The 27,345-nt window shown below is 35.0% G+C and overlaps 3 protein-coding genes across 5 annotated transcripts; 2 read left to right on the top strand and 1 right to left on the bottom strand.

Moving 5' to 3' along the window:
* Window positions 1–598: 598 nt before the first annotated feature.
* On the top strand, window positions 599–13,956 carry LOC136218572 (uridine kinase-like protein 3). Its single transcript, XM_066005538.1, has 15 exons — window positions 599–1,070; window positions 1,203–1,367; window positions 1,801–1,892; window positions 2,351–2,420; window positions 2,598–2,716; window positions 3,415–3,511; window positions 4,224–4,303; window positions 5,222–5,416; window positions 5,562–5,645; window positions 5,764–5,824; window positions 10,979–11,039; window positions 12,037–12,130; window positions 12,242–12,314; window positions 13,371–13,453; window positions 13,535–13,956. Exons 1-15 carry the CDS (start codon window positions 1,064–1,066, stop codon window positions 13,718–13,720), a joined length of 1,467 nt encoding a protein of 488 aa, XP_065861610.1. The 5' UTR covers window positions 599–1,063; the 3' UTR covers window positions 13,721–13,956.
* A 157-nt stretch (window positions 13,957–14,113) lies between these two features.
* Window positions 14,114–15,742, top strand: LOC136218573 (fructose-bisphosphate aldolase, cytoplasmic isozyme 1). The gene is made up of 3 exons (XM_066005539.1): window positions 14,114–14,261; window positions 14,545–15,227; window positions 15,309–15,742. Exons 1-3 carry the CDS (start codon window positions 14,234–14,236, stop codon window positions 15,669–15,671), a joined length of 1,074 nt encoding a protein of 357 aa, XP_065861611.1. The 5' UTR covers window positions 14,114–14,233; the 3' UTR covers window positions 15,672–15,742.
* Window positions 15,743–21,871: 6,129 nt separating this feature from the next.
* LOC136218570 (argininosuccinate synthase, chloroplastic-like) lies at window positions 21,872–27,259 on the bottom strand. 3 transcript variants are annotated; one of them, XM_066005535.1, is made up of 11 exons: window positions 27,019–27,259; window positions 25,776–25,991; window positions 25,610–25,671; window positions 25,441–25,522; window positions 25,048–25,189; window positions 24,248–24,296; window positions 23,935–24,117; window positions 23,496–23,570; window positions 23,218–23,403; window positions 22,704–22,792; window positions 21,872–22,612 (listed from the first exon to the last, which is right to left on the bottom strand). In XM_066005535.1, exons 2-11 carry the CDS (start codon window positions 25,831–25,833, stop codon window positions 22,060–22,062), a joined length of 1,479 nt encoding a protein of 492 aa, XP_065861607.1. In that variant the 5' UTR covers window positions 25,834–25,991; window positions 27,019–27,259; the 3' UTR covers window positions 21,872–22,059. The 3 variants fall into 3 exon arrangements, with proteins under 3 accessions (XP_065861607.1, XP_065861608.1, XP_065861609.1); XM_066005536.1 differs by having other exon boundaries at window positions 25,776–25,940; XM_066005537.1 differs by having other exon boundaries at window positions 25,776–25,873.
* Window positions 27,260–27,345: the final 86 nt, after the last annotated feature.

Below are 27,345 nucleotides of genomic sequence, written 5' to 3'. Positions count from 1 at the left end.
CTTGCCGCCACAACCGTATGCCTATCCATCCACCCTTTTCCAGCTTCACTCATGTATGTTTTTGTATTTAAGAAAATATCTAACTCAAAATCATGTTGGTGTGACGTCATTATTAAGTAGTCCAACTTGTATTTTCTAGATTCCACCATACATATATTATTTTAAAATATTAAAGAAAGAAAAGCGATATTATTAGGAGTTGAATTCTCTGTTAATTGATTTTTTCAGCTAAAATTAATTTATATAATATAATTGAGAATTGTTTTTCTTCAGATTAGAAAAAAAGTGTAGTAAATTAATTTAAATGTAATGGAGTAAAGCATAAAAGTACGGAGGAGGGTTTCTTTTGCTCCCTCCATCCCTCTCTATAAATATTCAAATCAGTTGCCATTCTAACCTCTCCCCTTTCCTTCTATTCCTTATTTTATTCTATATATATATATATTTAAACAATAATAAAATTCAATAAAAACAAATATCTCCCCCTCACTCTCAATTCCATTGATCTCTTTTCCTCCAGTTTACAGCAGGTATATTCAGAGAATCCACATTTTTTTTTTATTCATGTTACTTCAATTTTTTATACTTTTCCAAATTATTTTTCCTCTCATTCTGGGATCACGCTATTCACTGTTTACTGAATCTGAAATTTTGTATTTTGCTCATTATCTTTTATTAATTGATCTCTTTTTGCACCTTATTCACTGATCTCTCCATCAATTGCTGATTCATTTGTTTCGCTTTATTTCTACGCTTATAGATGATGTTGCTTTTTTCTGGATATAATGTGGCTGTCTTTGATTGCTTCACTGTTTTCTTTTACTTGCTTTTATTTTTTAGATCAGTACCAACTGGTTCTTTTTCAGTTTGGTCTGATTTGGTGGAGCTCAACGTAATCTTAGAAAACTGATCTTTCGGTGGTACGAGGAATGCTATCTATTTGGCATCACAACACTTGAACTGCCCGAATCATTTTCTTTTACGAGAATGATTGTTTTTGTTTCCAGTGATTTGGGGTTTTGCCTTATCTTTCGGAACCACAAAACTATCGTCGAATCAGAAAATGCTTGGTGATTGTTTTTGTAGTAATTTTATTCCATGGAGGATAACCCATATAGAGGAATCCCTCTTTATGGATATTTATAGTTTGTATAAATATGCACTTCCATTTCATGTTTATTTATTTACTTGAGCTTTTGTAGGGACTCTTCTCATGGATTCTAAGTCAGTGGTAGATATGATAGAGGCTTCCTCAGGAGTCCATTTTTCTGGGTTTCACATGGATGGTTTGGAATCGAGAAATATAGAGACAGGACAACCAACAACCTCTTCAACTGAGAGCATGTATAAACAACCTTTTGTAATTGGTAAGTCGTCTTGTTTCTAAGCTTTTCCCAAATAAGCAAGCCATGTGAATCTCTGAGATGAGTTGCTATTTTAGTTCGTAGCTATCAGTATAAATTTTGAAAAATATTATACCCTGGAATGATAGTTTTAGATTTATTTTTTAAATTCACCCAGTAATCTAAAATGAGCATTTGAGGAATGTCATTTTATGTGTTCAAAGTTCAAACAATTTCATTTATCATGGGGCTTCTTGGCTATTAATCCAACTATCCAAGCATGGATATACAATAGCAAAAAAAACAGATAGGAAAGCTTGTGAAGAGCATTTATCTTTGCTTTGAATTGTATGTTTTATGGTTGGGTGCATTGGTTGTTCTGATTTTATCATGACATCGAAGTAACATCTGTTTATTTGGAATTTTTGATTTGAGAAGTATTTGTTTTTGGGAACAGGAGTCGCTGGAGGAGCAGCCTCTGGCAAGACTACAGTTTGTGATATGATCATTCAGCAACTCCATGACCAGCGTGTAGTACTTGTCAATCAGGTGATAGTTTCCAGTTCCAAATACATCCTTGCAAGCCTGGTTGAGATTTTGTTTATTTTAAAACTATAATTTGTTAGGATAAGGATGAAGAAATAATTGAGATAAAATAGAATTGGTAAACTCGGACTGCTGCGTTGGCTTCACAATTTTGATCTCTCTTTTTATACTTCTTCATGGGTGGAATCTCTTTCTTATCTATGTTACAAGCATTAGTTCAAGGAAGGATTTGTACCCAAGTTTCTGAATAAACGTGATAATACTGGCTTCAGATTCTTTATTCCACTTATTTCTGTCATAGTGTGTGACTTCCCCCCCAGACTTCGTATTCTTTATTCCATTTATGTTTGTCATGGTCTGGCGCTATTTTCTACATATTTTGTTCTATCCTTATGGTCTCTTACATCACTTAAACTGGCTTACTTTGTATAAATAAATTTTTGGTATGTATGGTGTGGCAGGATTCCTTTTATCACAATCTGACTAAAGAAGAACTTACTCGAGTTTATGAATACAACTTCGACCATCCTGGTGAGTAAATTTGTTTCTAGTTACTTTCTGTAGCTTTGGCGAGTCCTAACATATTTGTTAATAAGGCTCCTAAATAAGCATTAGCAAGAAAAACGTGCTGGTTCAATTTTTCATTATTCTTTTTGGCAAATGATATGTTTGTCCACATCTTCAGCCTATTTTATTCTAAAATGTCAGATGCATTTGATACTGAACAACTATTAAGTGCAATGGAGAAGTTGAGGCATGGACAAGCAGTAGATGTTCCAAACTATGACTTCAAGAGTTACAAAAATGATGTTTTTCCTCCAAGAAGGGTACAGTTTCCTTATAGTCTTGATATGATATGAACTTTTGCTTAGTTTGTACTGAACACTATTGGGGATATCTATAGCTAGAAAGACTCTGAAAACACCAGATTCTTTATCATCATCTTCCGCGGGTTACCCGGCATGCCTAATAGATTTAAGGGAAAATTCTACCGCACGGCAATTAGACCTGCATTGTTATATGGTACGGAGTGTTGGGCAGTGAAACACTGTCACATTCATAAGATGTCGGTGGTGGAGATGCGTATGTTGAGATGGATGTCTGGGCATACGAGAAAGGATCGGGTGAGTAAGGTGCTTTGGCCATGTAAGACGAATAGCGCTTGATGCGCCGGTTAGGAGGACTGAAGAGTGGCAAAGGGATGTAATGGTGAGGGGTATGGGAAGACCTAAGCAAACTTGGAAGAGGGTGATCGAGAGTGATATGAGTTTATTGGGGATTGAGGAAAATATGGTAGTGGATAGGACGGAGTGGAGGGAGAGAATTTATGTCGCTGACACGACTTGATTTCACGGTTTTATATGATGGTTCATGTTAGCCGACCCCGAATCATTTCGGGACTAAGGCTTTGTTGTTGTTGTATTGAACCTTGTCATATTGAAGAGGGCCAATGTATGAAATTTCAATTATATTTTACCACTCCACATCGGCTGTTGTAAACTTTTATTTGTATAACATTTTGCAGGTTAATCCTTCAGATGTTATCATATTGGAAGGCATACTTGTTTTCCATGATCCTCGTGTTCGAGATTTGATGAACATGAAGATATTTGTTGATACAGGTTGTTTATTTTGTTCTTCTGTACTACATGTACTTTTTTATCGTTTGATATTTTTTCCCTAAAATCTGTTTTTTTTTTCTTCGCTTTATGGAAAAGAAGTGAAGTTTAATCATATTGCATACTATTGTTTCTTTTGTGGGTGTAGAAATGTACAATGATTAACCAAGTTTCATAGCCTTGAAATATAAATTAACTTATGCACGTCTTTGTTGGTCATTTAAATAGATCAAGATGTTGTTAATGAAAAAACTATTTGTGTGTTACTTGAATCACCACTAGACATACTTTAGTGCAACCTCTTTATTCTCTATATGTGAATATGGTAAGAAATGATGCATGCAAGATGGTATTGCTCATGTAAGGTCAATGTCTGTTTCATATTGGGCCAGTTTCAATGAAGTGACAGAACTTGTGAATGAAGTATTTTCCTTTCACATCCCTCCGTCATTTTATTTGTTTTATCTGAGACACTTAGCTTCTTCAATATTGTAAGAGAATATTTATTGGCATCTTTGAAAAAATTTGGATCGACTTCCTGCAACTTTCCAATAAGGAAAGCATAAAGTATTTATTTATTGATTTGGTTCCACCATTTTGTTTGAACATTAACTGGTCTCCCCAGTCAAATAATTTACATATTATATGTGCAATTTACTTCACTTGCTTTGGTTGCTAAGTTGGGCTGTCACTTCACATTGTTGTTTCAGTGCAGATGCTGATGTTCGCCTGGCAAGAAGAATAAGGCGTGATACTGTTGAGAAGAGTAGAGATATCAGCACGGTTCTTGATCAGGTTTGCAATTCTTCCTGTATGGTTTCTGGTCAGAAATGTTCACATGGACCCTAATGACCAAACTGAATTTGGTCATTCACTGTTAGATCTAGGCTGATTAAATCTAAGCCTTAGGATGCTTGGAATCTCCACCCTAGGATTTTAATCAGCCTAAGATCTAATGGTGAATGACCAAATTTTGGTCATCAGTGTCCATGTGAAATATTAGTGGGTTTGTGGTTACCTAATTTTTCCATCATTTTAAGTTATTTTCTGAAAAAGAGTTGGTTGGAACTGCTCTCTTAAACTGTCTCTCTGTTCAGCTTGCAGTTGCAAGGAACTATAATTTCTGGATTTCTTTCAGATTTGTATTTTTTTCATGCATTTTTATTGTCAGTTCCTTATATCAGGAGAGAGACAAAGAAAACTATATAAAAACTTTCTTTCTCCGTGTCCTACACTGTGAACATGTGAGGAGACATAATCTCTCTCAATGAGGAGAGAGGATTTTCGTTCCTGTTGCCTTCACTTCCTTTACTACCTGTTTGACCACAAATCTCTCTCTCTCTCTCTCTTAATAACTGAGTATAAAAATGTACTCAAGTCTGAAAGTAAAAGATAATATAGTCTTGCACCTTTCTTTTTGTGACTTCACTTTTGAAGCAACTCTCTCTCTCTCTCTCTTTCTCCATAGTTTAGGGATAGTGTTGTGAAATTAATGAGAAATGTTGCTCATATCTGTCTCCTCTTCATATGTTAACGATTCTGACACTGATGTTTATTTCTGGATGCACTTTGAAAAATTAATGGGAAGGTGTAAAACTGTAAATATATGGGACTAGATTTTCTGTTACTTGTTTAAAATGTAGTTCTTCTGTTATGGTATGATACTTATATTATATGATCAGAATAGAAACTGAGATAATTACTTTTATGCAGTACTCAAAGTTTGTGAAGCCAGCTTTTGATGACTTCATACTTCCAACGAAGAAGTATGCAGATATCATCATTCCTCGTGGAGGAGATAATCATGTAGCTGTAGATTTGATTGTACAGCATATTCGTACAAAGCTTGGTCAGCATGATCTGTGTAAAATATACCCCAATTTGTATGTCATTCAATCAACTTTTCAGGTATCGCTTTTACCTTTTCTATATCTGAAAATTACTGTTATTTATATGGAGCCTATTAGCTTTAATGAGAAAACATATGAAATGTTTCTTTGGTTGTAATATGTTGTCTTCCTGATGTCCAATAGCTGTGATTTGTCTTCTGCAGATACGTGGTATGCATACCCTTATACGTGATTCTCAAACAACAAAACATGACTTTGTTTTCTATGCTGATCGGTTGATTCGCTTGGTATATTTAATTAATTAATTAATTTTCTTTGAATGATATTTTCCCACTTGATATCCTTGAACAAGTTCTCTCTTTTGTTTGTTATTGTCGTGCACCAATTTTCTTTTATTGTTTCTAGGTTGTTGAGCATGGCCTTGGACATCTACCGTTTACCGAAAAGCAGGTGACCACCCCCACTGGTAAGCTGTAGTTGATGTTCTCACCTACATAATGTGTCTTATGCAATATCCAAAACATGATTCTGTTGTAATTCCCATGTTATTGATTTTCTGAGTGTATGATGAGGAAATAGTGGTAATTGATGTTTATTATCACATGTATGTGTTTTTCATGAAAAAGTGCTTTGTTGATCAATTGGGTTTACGTCAGTTGATACACAGGTAATAACAGGTGTGGCTCATCAGTACAAAACCCAATTCCTTTAAAAACTCTCTTGAAAGTGTGCTTTTGTGCTTTCGCTTTATTTGATAATAGCGGATAATTGGTTGCAAGGCAGAGCTGTAGTTTCCATGCAGGTGGCAGAAAATTCTTTCCTACTTGGTATAGGATTTCTGTGTTATATCTAGTATCACTTTCCCTTAATAAACTCATTGTCAGAACCTGAGTTCTAATGAGAGAATTTCAGAATAGAAAGAAGGAAAGAAGTAGAGAATTAGAGGATGAAGGAAGGAACAGAAATTAGGAAGAATAGAGAAGAGAAGAATTTAGGAGAGAAAAGATAAAAGTGACTTCATTAATTCTTGGGTGAATTGTTAGTACAATGCCTGACCTCTTATATAAGAGAAGGCCAGAACGTGATATAAGACAGCTGGCATTGCAATCCAAAATCCTAACAAACTCATAACAACTAGCTACTTTAGGTTGGAACCGACAACCTGAATGGCCTTCTGTATCTCTTCGACATCCATATATTGAAGAGCTAGCTTGCCCTCTATTTCTCTTCGCTGGTAAAGTTCATGTGCAAAGAACTGCTGAATTGCATGAGTATCAAACTCTTCAGTCATCAAAAGAGGCTAGGGCATAAATTCCAAATAATCTAGGGTTTTCTTAGCCATTATGGCTGTGTAGAGTTGTTGTTGAATGATTCTACTGCCACTGAACTCAACAATAAAGGGCGGCCCGGTGCATTACGCGTCCCCGCTTAAGTGAGGGTCCGGGGAGGGGTCCCACCACAAGGATGTACTGGGAGCAAGCCTTCCCTTGCCAATTTTTGGCAAGAGGCCGCTCCTAAGACTCGAACCCGTGACCTCTCAGTCACACGACAACAACATTTACCGTTGCGCCAAGGCTCGCCCTCCACTGAACTCAACAATATGACCAACAATTCCTAAAAGCTCAAGACTCTTAGTTTTGTCGCCCTTGAACTCCCTCAAGAGTGATGATGCAAAACTTTCATCCCAATTGGATCCAGTATCCAATTGCTTGCTGAGGCCTCATGATGTCCCCATTGAAATTCCTCACTTGACTTATGAAGTGCACATGAAAATCGATAGCTGTAATCATTTCTGCACCAACAATACCCTCAGTGTGGACCTTAATAGCCATACCAGCATTCATGGTATTTAGGTCTCCTGCCTTTCCAATGGCAACAAGTAACTCATTTTCATACACAACCTCTCCTTGCATTTCATTTGTCGCAGCCTGTTATTGAATGCAGAAATTGCACAATATCTCTGCTGCTATCTCCTTTTTTCTATCTTGGACCACTTCATCTTCACTCTAGCAAAAGGCCCAAATCTGTCATATGCCCGTGGAAGAGAATTTTCATCAATACTTCCATTTATTGACAAATTCATGCCAGTTAAAGCGGCCAAAAGATGGAGAGAATCCTTTGGCACCCACAATCAAATCAATGAAAACTTTTGGTGTGAACATATCTATTGCTGAAATTGACGCACGACTAACAAAGGCACCGAACATTGCAGAGGACACAAGGACTGCAGAGCCAACGACAAGATCCTTCCCAATAACAGCAGGTGTTTCCAGCTAGCAAGTAAGCATAAGCAAATTTCCCAATTTCACGCCATCTATCAATGCTAATCCCAACTTGTCCTTCATTGACCCATTGATTGTCCACTCTAAGAGCCACCTTCACATTTTGAGGAACCCACTGATTGAGTCCCTCGATGTGATTGCTGTGCAATGTTATATTAACTCCACAAGCAGGTTTCTCAATAAATGGTGGATGTGAAGGAGGAATTTTCTTAGCATGCTTTACAACCAAACTATTGGGAAAATTGACAAGGCCTATATGTTGTTCTCTGAGTTTTAATGTCTGGACCCAATAGTAGCTTGTATACCAACACCTGTAAGCTTGTTACCGAATTTCCATATGGCCTCATAACTTGGTTGTCTCTGGAATCTTCTAATTATCTCCTGCTGAAAATCATTCCAACTCTTCGTGCGATCAGTTGCAACAGTTCCCTATTAAACAGAAGCAGGTATTAACTACATATTCAAAAAACAAGTCCACTCTAGGGAAATGGCCCTCCAAGTAAAAACCAATTCTGCAACGCATGGTTGATAGTGGATGTGCCTCATAAATTTTGTGAGCTTCCCTTTGATACACCAGTTTTCCCAATGTGTAAGGAGACAATTGGTCCATCCTTGTATTCCAGTTTCAAGGTGTCCATGACTTTAGAAGCTATGAAAATATTAGGGGTAGATGGTATCCATTCTTGGAACTTGGAGCTGCTAATTTTTTCAAAGCTGTATGCAGCACCATACCATGGTTCAACCATGTCAGTTTTCCCTACAAATTTATTTGACTTTCCAAGGATTCGGACATTGTTTGTAGGAAGCTGGTTCATTACTGATTGAATTATGCTTGCACTGAAATTTGAGAACATAGAGCATTGCATTAACCAATCTATTGGAGGATATAGCATCACATTAGGAGATTTCTGGTTGACTCCAGGTAGAAGATTGCATAGTTATTAAAGGCGCGCCTATGGCGCACCAGGCGCAAGCCTTAGCGCCATGGCAGCCCCATGGCGAGGCGCGCCTGGTGCGCCATTTTGCGCCAAAGGCAGTTGCCAAAGGCGCACCAAGGCGCGCCTTGGCAGTTAGAGGCAGTTATGGGCAGTTTTTTGGTAGTTACTTTATATATCTGGAATGGAATACATGTTATATTAACAAAAAGTATTAAAAAGGAGAGAGATTATAGGTTTTAAACTAAGTAGAAGACGAAGAGACAGAGTCATTTGAAGAGTAAGAGACAGAGTCATTAAAAGAGGAAGAAGTTTAGTAGAAAGAAAACACATCAAACGGATTCAAACAACAGAAACAAAGAAGCCAAAGGGAATTCAACTTCAACAGTTTGATGATCAATAGTTTGATGATGCCTTAGATGAGGAGTGTGATAGTGATAATGAGGAGTGATGGATTTGGAGAGTTTTGATTAGGAGTAGAACTTAGGAATTAGTATTCAACTTTAAAGTTTTCTAATATGGGGTTTATTTTGCATTTTAAAATTTATTTATGCTTAAGATATTTTCATGATTTAGTTTTATGTTAGTTTTATATTTTTACATTTTTTATTTTTTTAAGTGCGCCTTGTCTCGCTATGGCGCGCGCCATGCGCCATGGCTCCAGGACCCCTTGCGCCTTAGTGCGCCATGCGCCTTTAATAACTATGGAAGATTGGTTTCAAGAAGAAGTTGCAGGTTGATTGGGTTGTTCTGGTTACAAGGTGCAGGGGTTAATGGAGATCTGAAGGCTGGGCTAGGTTTTTTAGTAGTTACAGGTGTTGAGTTGACTTCTGTAGTGGCTTCAGTGTAGGAATGGTTAGTTTGGGGCCATTGTTGTCGAGCCAGGGAAGATCTAAATGTAGGATTGGGCTTAGGATCCTCGATCACATCCTTGAGATGGATGTTCTGAAACAGATCTTGTTTATAAGGATATATGAGTTGATGTGATCTTGAATCAGATTGAATTTCAGTGTTCCATTCCTTAATGAAATAAGAATCAGTAGAAACCGTAATGTTTTGGTGTACCTTTTCTATAGTCTCCTCCTCTTGAGTCTTCCAATTGATATCTCTGTAATCCTGTTCTTGCATAACAGCCTCCTTTAGAGGTTCTCCATTTATATCTCCTGAAGCTAGTGAATGTGGAGCATGATCCTCCATGTCAGGAGTTATCACATCTCCTACTGGTTTCTTGATCCTCTACGCTCATCTCTGCCTTGCACGGCAAATATGTTTCGGCCAGCTCTAATTTCTACTCAGGCTTTTCATCAAACACTTGGGATGCAACTGAAGAATGATTTGAAACTCCTTGATATTCTCGAATTGATTGAGTCAATTTTGATAAGGATTTGCAGATTTGTTCATAATTTTCTTGTTGCTTCTTCCGAAGCAGTTCCCATTGTTCATCAAACTTCTGCTCAAAATCTTCAATGGCCGGAGGAAAACAATCTCTGTCAGAACCTGAGTTCTGATGAGAGAATTTCAGAATAGAAAGAAGGAAGGAACACAGATTAGGAAGAATAGAGAAGAGAAGAATTTAGGAGAGAAAAGATAAAAGTGACTTCATTAATTCTTGGGTGAATTGTTAGTACAATGCATGACCTCTTATAGAAGAGAAGGCCACAACAGTTGGTACAGCTTATAAGACAGCTGGCACTACAATCCAAAATCCTAACAAACTCATAACAACTAGCTATTTTAGCTCATAGGAACCTTTAAGGAAATAACCGAAATAACTAGAAGGAAGCAAACAGAATTATAAAAACTAATACTTAGAACTTGATTAACTAATTCCCTTTCAAACCACTAATAGTCGTGACGCTCGTATGTTCTTTTAATCAACTCAGAGTTGGATGTTAAAAGTTTCTTTGTACCTCTTATTATTATTGCTATTATTGTTGTTATTATTATTATTACTACTACTACTACTATTACTATTATTATTTCTTGTTCTGCTTCTGCATCAATGATGCTCGTGTTGTTACCCAGGTCGCAGAACTTCTCCTTGGACCTTTTACTGTTGCAGTATGAAAGGCATAAATTATGCTTTAGTTTTTTTTACACTTGAAAATAACTCTTTTTTTGGTATTAGAACAGGTTGTATTCTTGAAAGATGCTTCTACACCCTTATATTTTTTTTTCTTATTATATGTTCATTTGGATTCTCGAACATGAGTTGGAGTTTTCTTTTTCTTGGTAATTTAGTGAATTTAATTTTCTAGCTGAAGAACATTATAATATTTACTCATGTTTTGCTACCTCTTTTAGGTGCTTTTTGCTTGGTTTTTGATACTGTAATTACTTAGTTTTCTCACCTCTAAATTTGTTTTTTGTTTTTTCTATGCTTTTTTTTTGGGTGGAATGCAGGGTCTGTATACACTGGCGTGGATTTCTGTAAGAGGTTATGTGGTGTCTCTATTATCAGGAGGTATATGCATGGTCTCCCATCTTGAAATAGCAGATCAGCCCTGGCCATTTCTTTGCGTACTCATTCAGTTTTATCTTGGTTTATATAAGATAGTGATGCATTGTTGCCTTGTCATATATGGGCCATCATACAAATATATGTGAACAATCCAATGGCTACAGCTTTTCTGTAATGCCTGCATGATTGGTAATGTAACAAATGACAGCCTTTTGGTTGATCTGTCGTTTAAGTTCGGCTATAGAAAGAAATTAGGACAGTGTTTCTGAATGCAACACCTTCATTTAACACATTCTCTGCGTCTCTTACTGCCGATTTTGTAATAATTCGTCAAACAACTAGTTAACATGCCCCTTATCCATAGTTATGAAAAGCGAGCCTCAAGCTCAAAAGGCACTGGCGGGCTTTGTTCAAGAAGCGTGCGCCTGAATCCGCCTTTTTAACCCTAGCGCCTTGCTGGAGGCAGCCTAGGTGCAAATTTAGAAGCTAAGCTACACTGTTGTTTTGGGGTTCGAAGTTAAAAATAGTATGTTTTAATCTCAGCCGTTTCCTATCTATATGATCTGCAACTGAAATTAAATTAGAATAGAAAGAAATAAAAGAAAAAGGAAAGAAGATTTGGACAACAAAAACATGGCAAAGAACAACAAAAAAAAATGCTGCTTCATTTTGAAGAGTTTAGAAATAAAGCAAATGGAGACTTAGTCTTGATGAAAAGTAGTTATTAATACTATTAGTCAATTAAATTTATTCTCTAGATTTAGAATTTTATTATGAATTATGATCATGGAAGAGTTAGACATTATTTTGAAATTTATTTCATGCATTTTATGAAAAGTTATAGATAATTGAATATGATTTAGTATTGACTAAATGTTGCATTTTAGAAATGTTAATTGTTGTTGTTTATAATTTTATACATTATTTTTCTTTAGTGCGCCTTGTGTCACTTAAGCCTGAGCCTTGTGCCTTTAATAACTATGCCCTTATCTGATATCAGTGGTGAGAGTATGGAGAACGCTTTGCGAGCTTGTTGTAAAGGTATCAAGATTGGGAAGATTCTTATTCACAGGGAGGGAGACAATGGTAAGCAGGTTAGTAGTAGCTTCTCTCTCCATACATTTGTCAAATGTCTTTGGGGTTGTGCCCTTGTGTGTCATGGAACTCATTCTCGGCATTATCTTGGTTCTTTAATGGTTTGACAGCTAATATATGAAAAGTTGCCCCAAGATATCTCTAAGAGACATGTGCTGCTGTTGGATCCCATTCTAGGGACAGGTGTGTTTTGGTTATGAGAACTGTTTATTTCTTCCTTTCTCTCCTTCTCACTCCCTCTTTTTCCCCTCCTTTCTGCACCCCTTAGTGTTAGATATTCTGGTGTGCTACTATTGACTAGCTGGTGAGTCTTTCCATCTCAAAGATTGGATTATCTTAATGCAAGTTATCTTGTTATTTCCACTTCTTTTTGGAACGTGTAATGGTATTAACGCAGTCTTAAAGAGTTTGGACTTCATATTATGGATTGATCCTTTAATAACTTACACGAATGCTGCTCGTATCTTGAGATGTTCCTGATGCGCGCACTTCATAAGACTATTTTTCTGCTCACTTGTGCTATGCGTTGGTTGCGTATTATTTCTAAGTTTGCAGTCTATTTTGCATGACACTAGTGCACATTGTACTTATGCATCCATTAATAACAGATTGTAGTCAGATTAATTATTTTTTACCATGTTAAATGGTATCATATTCTAACAGGTTATTTTAACAGGTCTAAAACTTATTAGAGTTAAAACAGAAACCTTGTATAATATAATATATACTTGTGACATTTTGTATGTAGATTTCTACTTGTGTATTGTTATTACTATACTTGTGATTTAAATAGATCATTTAAACATGTACTAGAGTATTCATAAGTAATGAATTACGTTTCCATAATGTTTTGGTACTTTATAAAGTATAATAAGTGAAAGTATTTGTTTTATTTAGCAGTCATAGATTGATTATTTAGCATGCATAAATTTCAGAAGTCAAAATTATAGTTCATTATGTTATGAAACTATAATGATTTGTTACATTATGCAAAATAATAAAATATAGAATATAACGTACCTCAAGTTATGGAAACAAAATGTTGGAATTAGCTAATGAAATTTGAAGTCGATAGTTTTTGCAGTGTTAATTGTTGTCATTATCGGAATTGTTTATATATTTATTTATACTAGTGATCGAGTTAGAATATCAATAGGAGGTGGTGGTTATAAAATGTGTAGTAAGAAACTGAATTAAGTTAATGGAATGTTGATTATTGTAGCTTGTAATTTTATACAGGCAACTCAGCTGTTCAAGCCATCTCTTTACTAATTAGCAAGGGCGTACCAGAGTGCAACATTATATTTCTTAATCTTATATCTGTAAGTAATGGCATGTTGAAGGTTTTTGTTAACTAGAATGAATGATTTTTGTTAATTATTTAATCTGTTTGTGTGGATCAGGCACCTCAAGGAGTGCATGTGGTTTGCAAAAAATTCCCAAGAATAAAGATTGTAACATCTGAGATTGAAATTGGTCTGAATGAAGATTTTCGTGTTGTTCCTGGCATGGGAGAATTTGGAGATAGATATTTCGGTACAGATGATGATGAGCAACCAGTGGTGACCCCTAAGAAATTGATCAATTGAAATCAGCTGAAGTTGCGTTATTTCACCAAATTTTGACTTTATGAACATATAATCATTTTGTTTATTGAAGAAGCTTTTCTGTTCTGTTACATTGGGTTTGTTTAACCATTCATCTCCAAGTTGTTTGTTTTAATTCATCTCTTGACTGCGATAAAATGTATCTAATTTTTGGGAACTAAAGATGACTGTTTAGAATGGTTAAAAACAGAGATATAAAAGTTGTCCTTTGGCTATTATTGATTGTTGTATAATGTGGATGAGGGATGTGGTGGATTGGCTTTTCCACACATTATTTATAGGGTTGAGATAAACTGGAGATAGAGATAGAGGGCCACTTGGCTGAGAGACTGCTGATCACTCAAATATTTTATCTGAGGATTAGGGTTATATGCTGACACGTGTTAATGATTATTTTATTTTATTTTATTTTTGGGGGGGTATATTCCACAGAATCAAATCCTTTATATATTTTTGTTGTTCTTGCATTTTCTTGATTCAAGCTTGGCTTAAACCATGTCTGCCTTTGTTGGAAAATACGCAGGTAATCTCTCTTCCCTACTTTTTTGGTCCATACATTACATGCTTTGCTTTCAAATATAGTTTCAGTGATGGACCCGTCAAAAGTATTAACCTTTTTTTTTGAAGTTCAACTTCAAATGAAACTATTACTTTTCTACTACCATGTTTCTGTCCTTAGAAACCCATAATACTATACTAATATTGGCTAAGACACATTAGTTTTAGCCATCGTACAAAATGAAGAAGACACTCCCAGAGTTAAAAAGTTGTATGGTGTTTGTTAATAATTAATTGTTGATCTCCAGAGGAGCTGATCAAGACAGCCAAGTACATTGCAACACCAGGGAAGGGAATTTTGGCAGCAGATGAAAGCACAGGCACCATTGGCAAGCGACTAGCCAGTATAAACGTGGAGAATATAGAGTCTAATCGCCAAGCCCTCCGTGAGCTTCTTTTCACCAGCCCCAATGCCCTTTCTTACCTGTCAGGTGTAATTCTATTCGAAGAAACTCTTTACCAGAAAACATCAGATGGGAAACCATTCGTTGAAGTCCTTGAGGAACACAATGTTGTTCCTGGAATCAAAGTTGACAAGGGCACAGTGGAACTATCAGGCACTAATGCTGAAACTACTACCCAAGGGTTCGACTCCCTAGGTGTCCGTTGCCAGCAGTACTACAAGGCAGGTGCTCGGTTTGCCAAATGGCGTGCTGTCCTTAAGATTGGACCTAATGAGCCTTCCGAATTGGCAATCCAGCAGAACGCACAGGGGTTGGCTCGTTATGCCATTATTTGTCAGGAGAACGGTTTGGTGCCAATTGTGGAGCCTGAAATCCTAACTGATGGTCCTCATGACATAAAAAAATGTGCTGCTGCTACTGAAACAGTTCTAGCAGCTGTTTATAAGGCACTCAATGACCACCATGTTCTTCTTGAAGGCACTCTCCTCAAGCCTAACATGGTTACTCCTGGTTCTGATAGCCCTAAGGTATTAGCTACACCAAGACATTGTTTTCTTGCATTTTCCAAATACTATACTACACTATCTGAGTTGTTTTTGTTGGTACAGGTAACACCGGAAGTGATAGCTGAGTACACAGTAAGTGCACTGAGGCGAACAGTTCCACCGGCAGTTCCAGGGATAGTGTTTCTTTCAGGTGGACAAAGTGAGGAAGAAGCAACGGTGAACCTGAATGCAATGAACAAGCTTGAAGTGGTGAAACCATGGACATTATCCTTCTCTTTTGGGCGAGCTCTGCAACAGAGCACACTCAAAACATGGTCAGGAAAGAAAGACAACATTGAAAAAGCTCAGCAAACATTCTTAGAGAGGTGCAAGTCTAATTCGGATGCAACTCTTGGAAAGTATACTGGAGGAGGAGCTGGTGGCTTGGCCTCTCAAAGCTTGTTTGTTAAGGGTTACAAGTATTAATTGTATGCATTTGCATTTGCATTTCGCTGTATAATTATCACACTCTTATGCTTAATTAATTTTTGTCCTTACACTTCTCACCACATATATATATATATATATATATATATATATATATATATATATATATATATATATATATATATATGCTAATTACAATTTCATTCATGGAGGCATATCACAAGAGTAGATAATTAAGTTCCAACCCATCAATAATAATATTTCAATACAAGTTTAATCTTATGATTTTTTACAAAATAGAGGAAAACTAAACAAAAAGAAGATAGTATATTCAAAAAGCCGTTTTCAACTTTTCATGCTTTATGGATTCTCTACCTCCTGAATTCATTTATAATAACTTTTCAAAATTAAATTTCACTTTCTAAAATATGCATTTCAGATAAATGGATTGAGTTGTCGACTGACAAAGAAGAAGAGTTTAAAATTGTATATTTAAAACAATTTGAATCCATTTAAACTACCATTTGGTAAACTAATCTCTAACTCATGGAACTTTCTTGAAGTTGTTTTAAGTGTTGTATGGGCGAGGAGAGCAGTTTGAGAGGATTAAACCCATTTTTTTATAATAAAATCAAATTCTCTTAGTCGTCGATCACATTACTCCTATGATTATTGAGGTTGGCATGGAGCTTTCTTCTTTTCCGGGAAGCAATTTTTTGCGATCAGCAACTTCTATATGTTGTGGGCCTATTCCATTGGAAATGTAGACAAGAATTAAGTACTGAGTTGAGAAGGGCCTTTCACTCAATACGATTCAAGAATTTCTCACTATATGGTTCGCGGAATAGAATGGAATGGAATAGAATGGTTATTCCAAAGGAATAGAATAGCAAAGAATGGAATAGAAATTCTTAGGAATTACTATTTCTATGTTTGGTTGGTGGAATAAGGTAGAATGAAATAGATAATTTTTTTATTAAAAAGACAATATTATCCTCAAATGTAATTTCTTATTTCTTTTAAAATTTTAATTTTTTACTGTTCAAATATTTAATATATATTATTTTAAAAAATATATAAAAAATAGAAAAATGGGAAACACGAAAGACGAAAAAAACACGAAAAATACATTAAAAACGAAAAAACAATAAGAACATGAAAACGGAAAAATTGTAAAAACACGAAAAAAGAGAGGTAAAAAAACAAAATGTAAAAGCGCAAAAAAAAACATTAAAAACACAAAAACAAAAGAAAAAAATGAGATAAAAGTGGAAAAGGGTGAAAACGCGAAAACATATAAACGTGTTAACACAAAAAAAAAACACACACATGCAAAATATGAAAAAACACAAAAAAATGTGCAAACCGTAAAAAACACAAAAACATGAAAAAAGTGGAAAACACGAAAATGTGAAAAAAAAAGAAAAACGTGAAAAAATCAAAAAACACGAAAACATGAAAAAGTGTTAAAAACACGAAAAATGTGTTTGTAACGTTTTTTATGTTTTTCCGTGTTTCCCAAGTTTTCTTGTTTTTTCCGTTTGTTCACGTTTTCGTATTTTTCACGTTTTGTCATGTTATTGTGTTTTATTTTGCATTTTTTCGATTTTTCACGTTTTAGTTTTTCGGTTTTTCCCCTTTTTGTTTTTTTTTCGCGTTTTTGTATTTTGTTACTTTTTCGTGTTATTCACGTTTTCCATGTTTTTCGTATTTTTTCATATTTTTTTGTTTTTAACGTTTTCGTGTTTTGTTTGCGTTTTTCGCATTTTCATGTTTTTCACATATTGTCACGTTTTTGTGTTTTAGCATTTTTCGTATTTTTTCGCATTTTCGTGTTTTTATTTTTCACGTTTTTTAATATTTCATGTTTTGTCACTTTTTCGCGCTATTCCTATTTTGTGTTTTTCGTGTGTTTGCTTTTTTTTTTGTCTTCGTGTTTTTTCGCATTTGTTCTCGTTTTCATGTTTTTCGCGTATTTTATTTTTTGCATATTCTCGTGTTTGTAACATTTTCACATTTTTCGTGTTTCATATTTTTCGTATTTTTACATTTTTTAACGTTTTCGTCATTTTTCCATTTTTCACGTTTTATATGATATAAATTATGGATTGACCAAAATTTATAAGATTTGGGAAAGTGATTAGAGAGAAGATTGAAGATTTAATGGAGGATAATTTTGTAAATTACAAAAATATAATATTAGGAATATGTTATTCCTAATCTAAATTGAAGAATAGTTATTCCATGAAATCAAGGAATAGGGATTCCATGGAATAGCTATTCCATAAAAAAAAAAAATCAACCAAAGGTGGGAATAGCTATTCTTTAGGAATAGGCTGTTCTATTCCCCATCTATTCCGCGAACCAAACGAGCCCTAAATGTAATATCTCCATAGAAGTATGTCTACATATAAAATATCTTTGAAACTCATCCTCTAATAAAAACAAGTTTACAAACGGGAAATGGAAGAGGAAGAGAAAACAAAATAATAATAATAATAATAATAATAATAATAATAAATACAAACAAAACCATAAATAAAAATGAAAAACACAAAAACGAAGAGAAAGTTTAAACATAATTTAAGAAAAATTAACAATAAATAAATAAATATATAGTGATAAGTTTCAAAAAGCCTTGTGGTTTTAGGTTTGAAACTTCAAAAACTGTGGTATGTTATTATAAGACCACCCACAATGGGTTATACAATTTTTTTTGTATTATATCCAAAAAGAACCCACTTTTTTTTAAAAAATTTAATACATCAACTACCTCTCCATTAAACCAATTTGTATCACTTTTTATGTAGGACCCACTTGTCATAAAACTCTTACATATTTCAAATAAATTATTATTTCTTTCCACCAAACCATTAATCTAATTATTTCATCATTCAATCTAAATAATTCCATTAATCTATAAATCGGTTAAAAAAAATAAATATCAATTATATCTATAATTATTTGAATCGAAATAGTTAATTAAAAAATATAATTAATTGCAAAAATAAAAAATATCACAAACGATATTTTTTTATTGAAATAAAAGACGAGAATACGAAACATAATAAAATACAAGATTTAAAAACGAGGAAATTACATTAAAAGCACGAAAAAATGGACGATAAAAAAAACAATGACATTAGAAGACGTAACATATTAAGCAACTGAACCGATGGGTCTTTGATTGAGATCTCTCGTTCCATGACGTCGCCATATATGCTTAACTAGATCATCAGTTAGCACGGTATGTGTCGCTCTATTGGAAATTGCCAACTCCTGTTTAACTAAGTTTTCGAAAACAATCGGAGGGTTTCCTTGTGCAACGCCCTCAATGACTCCGGCTTCAAAATTTTCAGGAGGATAATCCCTACAATATGTGTTTCGCTCGTCTTCAACAATCATATTATGTAGTATAATGCAAGCTTCCATTATATCATGAAGTTTTCTTTCTTCCCACAGCCTGGCAGGTCCATGAACAATGTTAAAACGAGCCTGAAGGACACCGAAAGCCCGTTCCACATCCTTCCTAGCAGAGTTATGCATTGTCGTGAATAGAATTTGTTTCAGATTAATAGCATGGGGAAAGTTTTTTACAAATGTAGCCCATTCTGGATATATGCCATCAACGAGGTAGTACCCCATGTTGTACATCTTACCATTAACCATGTAATCCTCTGGTGGAGATTTACCTTTTATCTTGTCCTGAAACAAAGGTGATCTGTTAAGGATAGTAAGGTCGTTGTTCGACCCAGCAACACCAAAGAATGCATGCCATATCCAAAGATCCCGCGAAGCAACAACTTCAAGCATAATTGTAGGCACGCCTTGATCCCCTCGGGTGTATTGTCTTTGCCACCCAACAGGACAATTCTTCCAAGACCTGTGCATGCAATCAAGACTCCCAAGCATACCTGGAAACCCATGGATATCTATGTGCATAGAGAATAAGCGTTTAACGTCATCAGCATTTGGCCTACGCATATATACTGGTCCGAAAACCTCAATAATGGCCCGACAGAATTTGATAGACATTCTAATGTTGTGGTTTCAGCAATCCTGATGTACTCATCTTCACGATCAGCGGCCTCTCCATAAGCTAGCATATGTAACGTTGCGGTGCATTTTTGAATGGGTGTGAATCCCATCATCCCTAATGCATCAACTCTCTGTGTAAAATTGACCACTTTAGTTTATGTGTTGTTGTATTAAATAATGTGGTTTTTAGTTTGTGTTGTTGTATTGAAATAATGTGTTTTTTAGTTTATGTGTTGTTGTATTGAAATAATGTGTATTAAAAACTAATAATACAATGTAAAGAGATGTTACCATTCAAAACTAAAAATACAATTAAAAAAATACAGTTAAAAAAATACAATTTAAAAATAATCCAATGCAAACTAACATGATTTAGGGAATAAATCTGGGTAATTTTTCATGACGTAAGAGCACATAATTTATATCTATTTTTCTGCTCTTCATTCATTCCGTCCGAACCTTATTGATAAAATCAAAATCTCGCTGCATCGCAACAACGTCATTTTGCCGTGACACTTCCTTCGCCGCTAGCATTTTTTCTTCATGCATTTTTTCAACACGAGATAGATCATCACTGATGGCGGACGATGTTACCTTTTGTTTTCCTTTATCTTTAGCCGCCGCCTTCGCCGCCTTAATTCTCGGTGGTCGTTCACGTTTTTCTTTTGTTTCGGCAACCTCTTCACCTCCAACGGTTCCCCCATTCGACATAATATAGTTCCGCCATTTAGGTTCATTGCATAAAACCCGCCAACCATGGATATAGTTGAATGTCGTGTTCCACTTCGCTCGGTATAGAGATCGAGCATGTTCAACGCGTTCATTATCCCCTTTTCCACTTAATTGTAAATTCTGCACTTTCATAAATGAACCGACAAATCTATTGGTTTCTCTACTGATTCGTAAAAATTTATTTTTACCCTTACCGCCTGTGAGTGCTTCCGAATTTCTGGGCCTCCCTTCGTTGAACATATTGCTAATTCGAGTCCAGAATTGTCTTTCCTTCTGAGCCGAACCAACAAGATTGTCTGTAGAAATTGATAAAAAAACATTTACATAATAAATCTTCTAATTCATGCGTCCATTTATACTGTTTTTGCTTCTTTTTTGGCTCGACAACAGGTTCACCGAGAAATGATTCGTCAATCTCTTCTTCTTCGTCGTCGGCTTCATCGTCAAGATCGACATCATCCCGATTTGGCGAGTCAAGATTTGGCGACTGTGATCCGGAAAAAGAACTTCTTGAACTGTTGAATGAAAGATACGGATCAGTATAACCCGAATTTTGGAGGTGATAGTTCATCGGTTGACTATCATTATATTGGGTCATATTGGCGTAATGGACATCGGGATGGTAGAAGTTTTGAGGGTTCGGCACAAAATTACCGTAATTTTGAGGAAATCCGGGTTGCGGAGATCTCCTATGGGAGATATTTTTATATTCAAAGTATTTCGGTTTGGCATTTGGAAAGAATTAGGGTGTTCCGAATCAGAATATCGATTTTTCTCCGAGGATTTTTTCTTGCCTTGACGTTTATCCATACCAGTAAAGGATTTAAGTGAATTTATTTGTTGTGTAAAGGATGCAAAGATATAGTATGTAGGTATATTTTTGGTTGTGTAAATTTATTGGGTATTTATATTGAAATTTTCAAAAACTAGCCGTTTTATACTATCGTTATATATATATTTAATTAAATTTTTTTTTTCAGAATTAGAGCCGTTGCTCTCATCACATATAATATTGAGTTTTAATTGGCTTTGCTCACAATATATCCGTTGGTTAACAATTACCAATATTCAAAGTTTCTGTATTTTTACCCACCTACCGCTTTTCGTTTTTTTAAAAAAAAAAAATAATAATAATGTGGATAAGTCCACAATTGTTTTTTAAAAAAAAAAAAAAAATAATAATGTGGATAAGTCCACAATTGCGGCTGAGACGCGCCTCAGCGCGCGTGTATTACACACGCCAACTGAGGCGCAATCTCAACCGCCCATACACGCGTGAATTTCATTTTCGGTCTCCACCTTTTTATCACTTATTTCTTCTCTTCCCGTATCACAAAAGTGATACAAAATTTCTCTCACCTCACTTAATGCTCTCTAGTCCAATGGAAAGATACACGAAGTATTACTTTTGGGAAGTAATTCACCCCACATGCAGATGGTCTAATTAAAAAAAAAAATGGAAGTGTGAGTGAAGTATAAAACACAATCATTTGATTTGATGGTGATATTTAGAATTAACGTTAACAAATTAGATTTCTTTTTGAGGCTCAACAACTACATAATATTATTAATTTACCACATTGTCTTTCTCTATTATCCTAAGGGGATATTATTATGCAGAAGTCAAATAAACTAATCCAACCATAAAACAAAATCTTCATATTCCATTTTCAAGCATCGCCCTCACCTTCATTGGAAGTCCGTACAGCCTTATAAATCCAGCTGCATCTGCCTGATCATATATCTTTCCACTCTCAAAGGAAGATATATCTTGCCTATACAGACTATAAGGGCTTGTCCGACTGCTTACTGACACAGATCCTTTGTAAAGCTTCATAGTCACTGAACCGCTTGTTTTCTCCGTTATTTTCTCCATGAATGAGTCCATCGACTCCCGTAATGGGTCAAACCACCTGCCAGCATATACTAGCTCAGCATACTTGAGAGCAAGTGAATCTTTCACTTGCATTGTTTCCCGGTCAAGAGTTAAGGATTCCAGCTCACGAACAGCACTGAAAATAATTGTCCCTCCAGGAGTTTCATATACTCCACGGCTTTTCATACCAACAAGTCTGTTTTCAACCATGTCAATACGACCAATACCATGTCTCCCACCAATTTCATTCACCTCTGAGAGAAGACAAGCTGGGGAAAGCTTCTTCCCATTTACTGAAACAGGGAGCCCTGACTCTATCCCAATTTCTACATATCTATAAATGTCGTGTATAACAAAATAATTCCGATTAGTGTCCAAATAATAACATAGATTAGCCAACCTGGAAGTATGAATAGGAATCTTACTCAGGCTGATTAGGTGCATCCTCTGGATCCACACTCATCATGTACATATCTTTCTTTGGCTCATTGGCAGGATCTTCCAAGATGTCACCCTTGAGATGAAGAACAAAAACAATTATAAAATTGAATACAGCAGTTTAACACATATCAAAGAAGTCACTTTAGTATAACATCACACAACTGAAAAGCACAATCACAATTCAGAATATGACTTCATTACATGTTGGTATTCAAAAGTTAGGTTTGAGTATATATCAGAACCATCAATTCAATTTGTATGCAAAGTTTTGGCTATCTGATTGAAGTTGAATTTGATACCTTCTATCATCTCCAGTTGCTTATAGTCCATTGTCCAAATAATAATTTTAACAAAAAAAAAAAAAAATTCTGATAGTTTGACAGAAATATTAAATGACAATTTATACAAGTGATGAACATGCAAATTCAGTTTTATTTAACAATAAATTTATAGATTCATGATTTTGAATAGGAGACAGTTTTGAAGTTGGATGCTAACCTCATGGCTCAAGTGCCATAAATTCCTGTCTCTACTGTATATGGATTTCTTGGTCACAGGAACAGGTATATTATGTTTCTTGGCGTATTCAATAGCATCTTCTCTGCCTTCGATGTCCCATTCCCGCCAAGGAGCCACAACATTTAGTTCAGGATTTAGTGCAAAGAAAGTAAGTTCAAAGCGAACCTGAATGGATATAGATAAGCCAAACAAGATAGTGTCAAAAGAAGCAAACAGAACAATTCCCATGTTATTTAAACCACAACTGCAAAGCGTGCCTGATCATTTCCTTTGCCTGTGCATCCATGTGCAACTGCATCAGCTCCAACTTCTTTGGCAACATCCACCATGGCCTGTCATAACATTAATATAAACATTGAAAACTATAATCACAGGATGAAAATAAAAGCTTACACAGTGAAGCAATTAAAAAGACATGATTGAAATATTGCGTAAAACTAGACGTACAGAGATCATCAACTATTTACTTTTTACATCATGAGAAAAAAAAACTAATGGGTATAACCATATCCATTTTCTGAGGGACGAAAGAAAAAACAAAAACATCAAAACACATTGGGGTCTGAGAGAAAGGTCAGAGAAGGAGAACTTCAATTCTATTGAAGCTTTAGATAATATTATTACTGATTATGATTGCTTAATAATTATGTTAATGGTTATAGAAAAAAAGTCAAAGAGAACCTTTACGTCACCAACCTTTGCAATAACGGGACGTGCCATTGAGGTCCCCAGCAAGTATTTTCTTTCATAGATTGCACCAGCTCGCAAACAAGGGAAAATGTACTCTCGCACAAATTCTTCCTTCAAGTCCTTCACAACCAACTGACAAGCTCCACTGGCCTTGGCCTTTTCCTCCAAGCCATCCAACTCTTTTAATCCCTGCAGATTTTGAGCTTCTTTTGAGGTTCACATGTAAAGGGATAAATTAAAACAATTGAGATGGAGGTTCAAGGGGGAGAAGCAAATGAGAAGCTGAGAACCTTCTTAAAACTTAAAACCATGAGAATACCTGACCAACATCAGCAGTGAAGCAAACAACCTCACAACCATAGTTCTCTCTGTGAAAACAATGAAAAATAATGAAAACACTTGATAAGTAAATAGTTCCACACAGATCTCAAGAAAGAATCAAGCAAGATGAACTGTAACAAGTTCTAGACCTTACATATGGAAGGAAAAGGAGGAAATTATATTCTTCTTTTATAATTCTTGATTTATTCTGCAAGGTCTAACTACTTGGTTTGATTATAAAAATGGAAAAAATGGGATCAGTTATTCCTCTAGAAATTATGCTAGATGCAGACTATTTTCAATCACAAGGGATTCCAGATATTTAATAGAGCAATATCTACATGTTTTGTAGTTTAGAACTTTGATGTCTTAAAATGTAAAAAGCATTATTTAAGATGTCCAGCAAGTAAAATGAAATGGAAAAAACCACTGCTGATAGGTACTAGAAAACAGGGAATGTGTGAAGTAAAATACCTTGCACCAAATAACATAGACATTACCAAGCAAGAAAACTTCACAGCCAAATTAGAATAGAATGATATCTCTATCAAATATCATCATTTATATATAGTGGATGGCCTTTCTTACCTATTCTAAAAGCCACCAAAGAATTCAAATATCTACAGGCCGGCTAAAATAATTTGATATGATAGATTGGGATAACTGGAATATCAAAATGTAGCTTTTCATCCACATTCTAAATCATCCAATCTAATTGATCAGTTCACAAAACCTGAAAATTGAGTCCTTGTTCTTTTGATAAAGTAAAATCTAGTGATCATTAACATATTACCATACCTTAGCCATGGGACAATTACTGAGGTGTCCAAGCCACCACTATAGGCTAAAACAACCTTGTTTAATTGGCCACGCAATCCTTTACTCTTTGTAGCTTCAGAAACTTCCACTTCTCTATCGCTGGATAAAACTGCTTGAATGGCTGTAAAAAGGGGGGGGGGGGGGGGGGGGGAGAGATGGGTGTTTCAGTATTCATAGTCGATTAAACATTGCACTAAAGTATTGAACTACAGAAGGAAAATAGGATAAGTAGAAGAACCAGACATACTCATCTATTCAATGGAGTTAGACAGAAGGAAAGTAATATAAAAAAATAGTATAAAATCATGGTAGGAAGATAACAGCCAATTAAAAACAAATATTGAATACTGAAACATCGATCTAGAATCTAACCTTTAGATTCACAGTATTGACGAATAATGTGATTACTACCCATAAATGCACCACCTTTTAGCTGACTCTGCTTCGCCCCGAACTACAAACCCAACAACCAAAAATGGGTTAAGGTTAAAAACAAAGGAAAAAGAAAGATCATACATTCTAATCTTTCAAACCCAAATACCTCGTCGAACGAAATTCTTGACTTCCTCACAGATGATACTCTGAGACTGTGCAGAAACAGATCTTGAATAGGAAAAAAATAACAAATAAATCAGAAGAAAGCAAGGAAAATGAAAGCGGGAGGGAAGAGCAGTAGTAGTAGTAGTATAGAAGAGAAATACAGCCACCTTTTGAAGCATGAATTGGTAGTGAGGAAGATGAGGATATCACTTTGGATTGAGCCATATCTCTGCTTGTAGTTTGGACTAAGTTGTGCTCAACTTTCCTGAGAGGCAGGGCTCGGTTCAATTCGAAATCTCCAAGATTTAATCGCCCTAAAGATTTAAAGAAGTCTATATTTTGGAGATTCAGTTCCCGTTCAATTTGGATACTCCGATAAATATCTGCATAAATTTTGTTGATAAAAAATAAAGGAAAAAATACAAAAATAAACCTTGTGTATACATTTGTTTTCAATCAATACCCATATGATTTAAAAGTTTGTAAAATGGTAAATTAGATCTGTAAATTTTTACAAACACAATACATACATACTTAATAGTAACTTTTTTCACTTCATATAAAATAAATAGGCCTAATATATCGTTTGCTTCCTGAGTTTGTCCATAAAAGTAAATTGGCTCTCTGAACTTGTTCGTGTCTCGTCAGTTCCTTAAACTTGCTTATTTTGTATCATTAATTCCCTAAAATTATCCATAAAAATATATTAGCTAAACTTTACAAGTATCTTACCAACTCTCTAAAATTGCTTATTCTGCAACAACTTAATATAAAAAACATAATACTAACTCTGAATTCTCATCCATTCGATCTTTCAAACCTGCAACACTAACCCTTATAATAGGTTGAAAGGTAGGAGAAGAGAAAAAATTATTCTCAAATTGATGAAGATATATTTTTAGAATTTAGATTTAATAAGTTTTGTATTTAGTTGTTACGGAAGTATTGGAAGACACTTATAAAATTCATAGTTTGAGATAGGAAATAAGCTAAGCTTAGAGAGCTGTGAGACACTGTTAATTTATTAGGCCAAATAAATATTATAACAAGATACATTAATTATATGTCAAAAGATAAATATAGATCCAATAGGAGACACAAACAAATCAATTTGCATGATGCAATCCATTCAATAATAAGTCTACAAAATAATTTCAAAACAAAATTAACAAAAGGTCGTAGGATTTGGTTTTGTTTTGGGGAAAACATGTCCCTAGTGATGCATTTTCTTAACTTATTTTATTTTTGATAGCTTACTGTTTTAGGGGCCAATTTCAAATGTTAATACATGATTAAAGATGTTATTTTTTTTATCGGCAACAATCCTAATAAAAGAAGGGAAACATTGTTCATTAAAGATGTTATTTTTTATCAGCAACAACCCTAATAAAAGAAAACAGAGCAACTAACCTTCAAATAATAATGTAGCTGTAAGAGGTGATGGATGAAAGAGGAAGACAATAGGGATGGATAGTAGAGAGTGGAGAAAACAGGTTGCAACTGCGAGGCAAGAAACTGATGGCTACCGAAGAAACAATAGCTGATGAAGGCAGCGATTTCCAGCAGTCGGTGCTTCGAGTGAAGAGGCAAAAGTAGAACCCAGTATGACGAAAGGAAAAAGATATTAGGTCTAGTATCATTAATACATTATCACAAAACTACGTAGTTTTGAGGTTGGGAAACCAAATATATTAATTCCATAAAACAAAGTATCTGCACGTTGATATAAAAAAACCC

The sequence above is a fragment of the Euphorbia lathyris genome, chromosome 2 (assembly GCF_963576675.1).
Source record: "Euphorbia lathyris chromosome 2, ddEupLath1.1, whole genome shotgun sequence".
NCBI classification, from domain to species: domain Eukaryota; kingdom Viridiplantae; phylum Streptophyta; class Magnoliopsida; order Malpighiales; family Euphorbiaceae; genus Euphorbia; species Euphorbia lathyris.
This window is presented reverse-complemented; position numbering and strand designations above follow the sequence as displayed.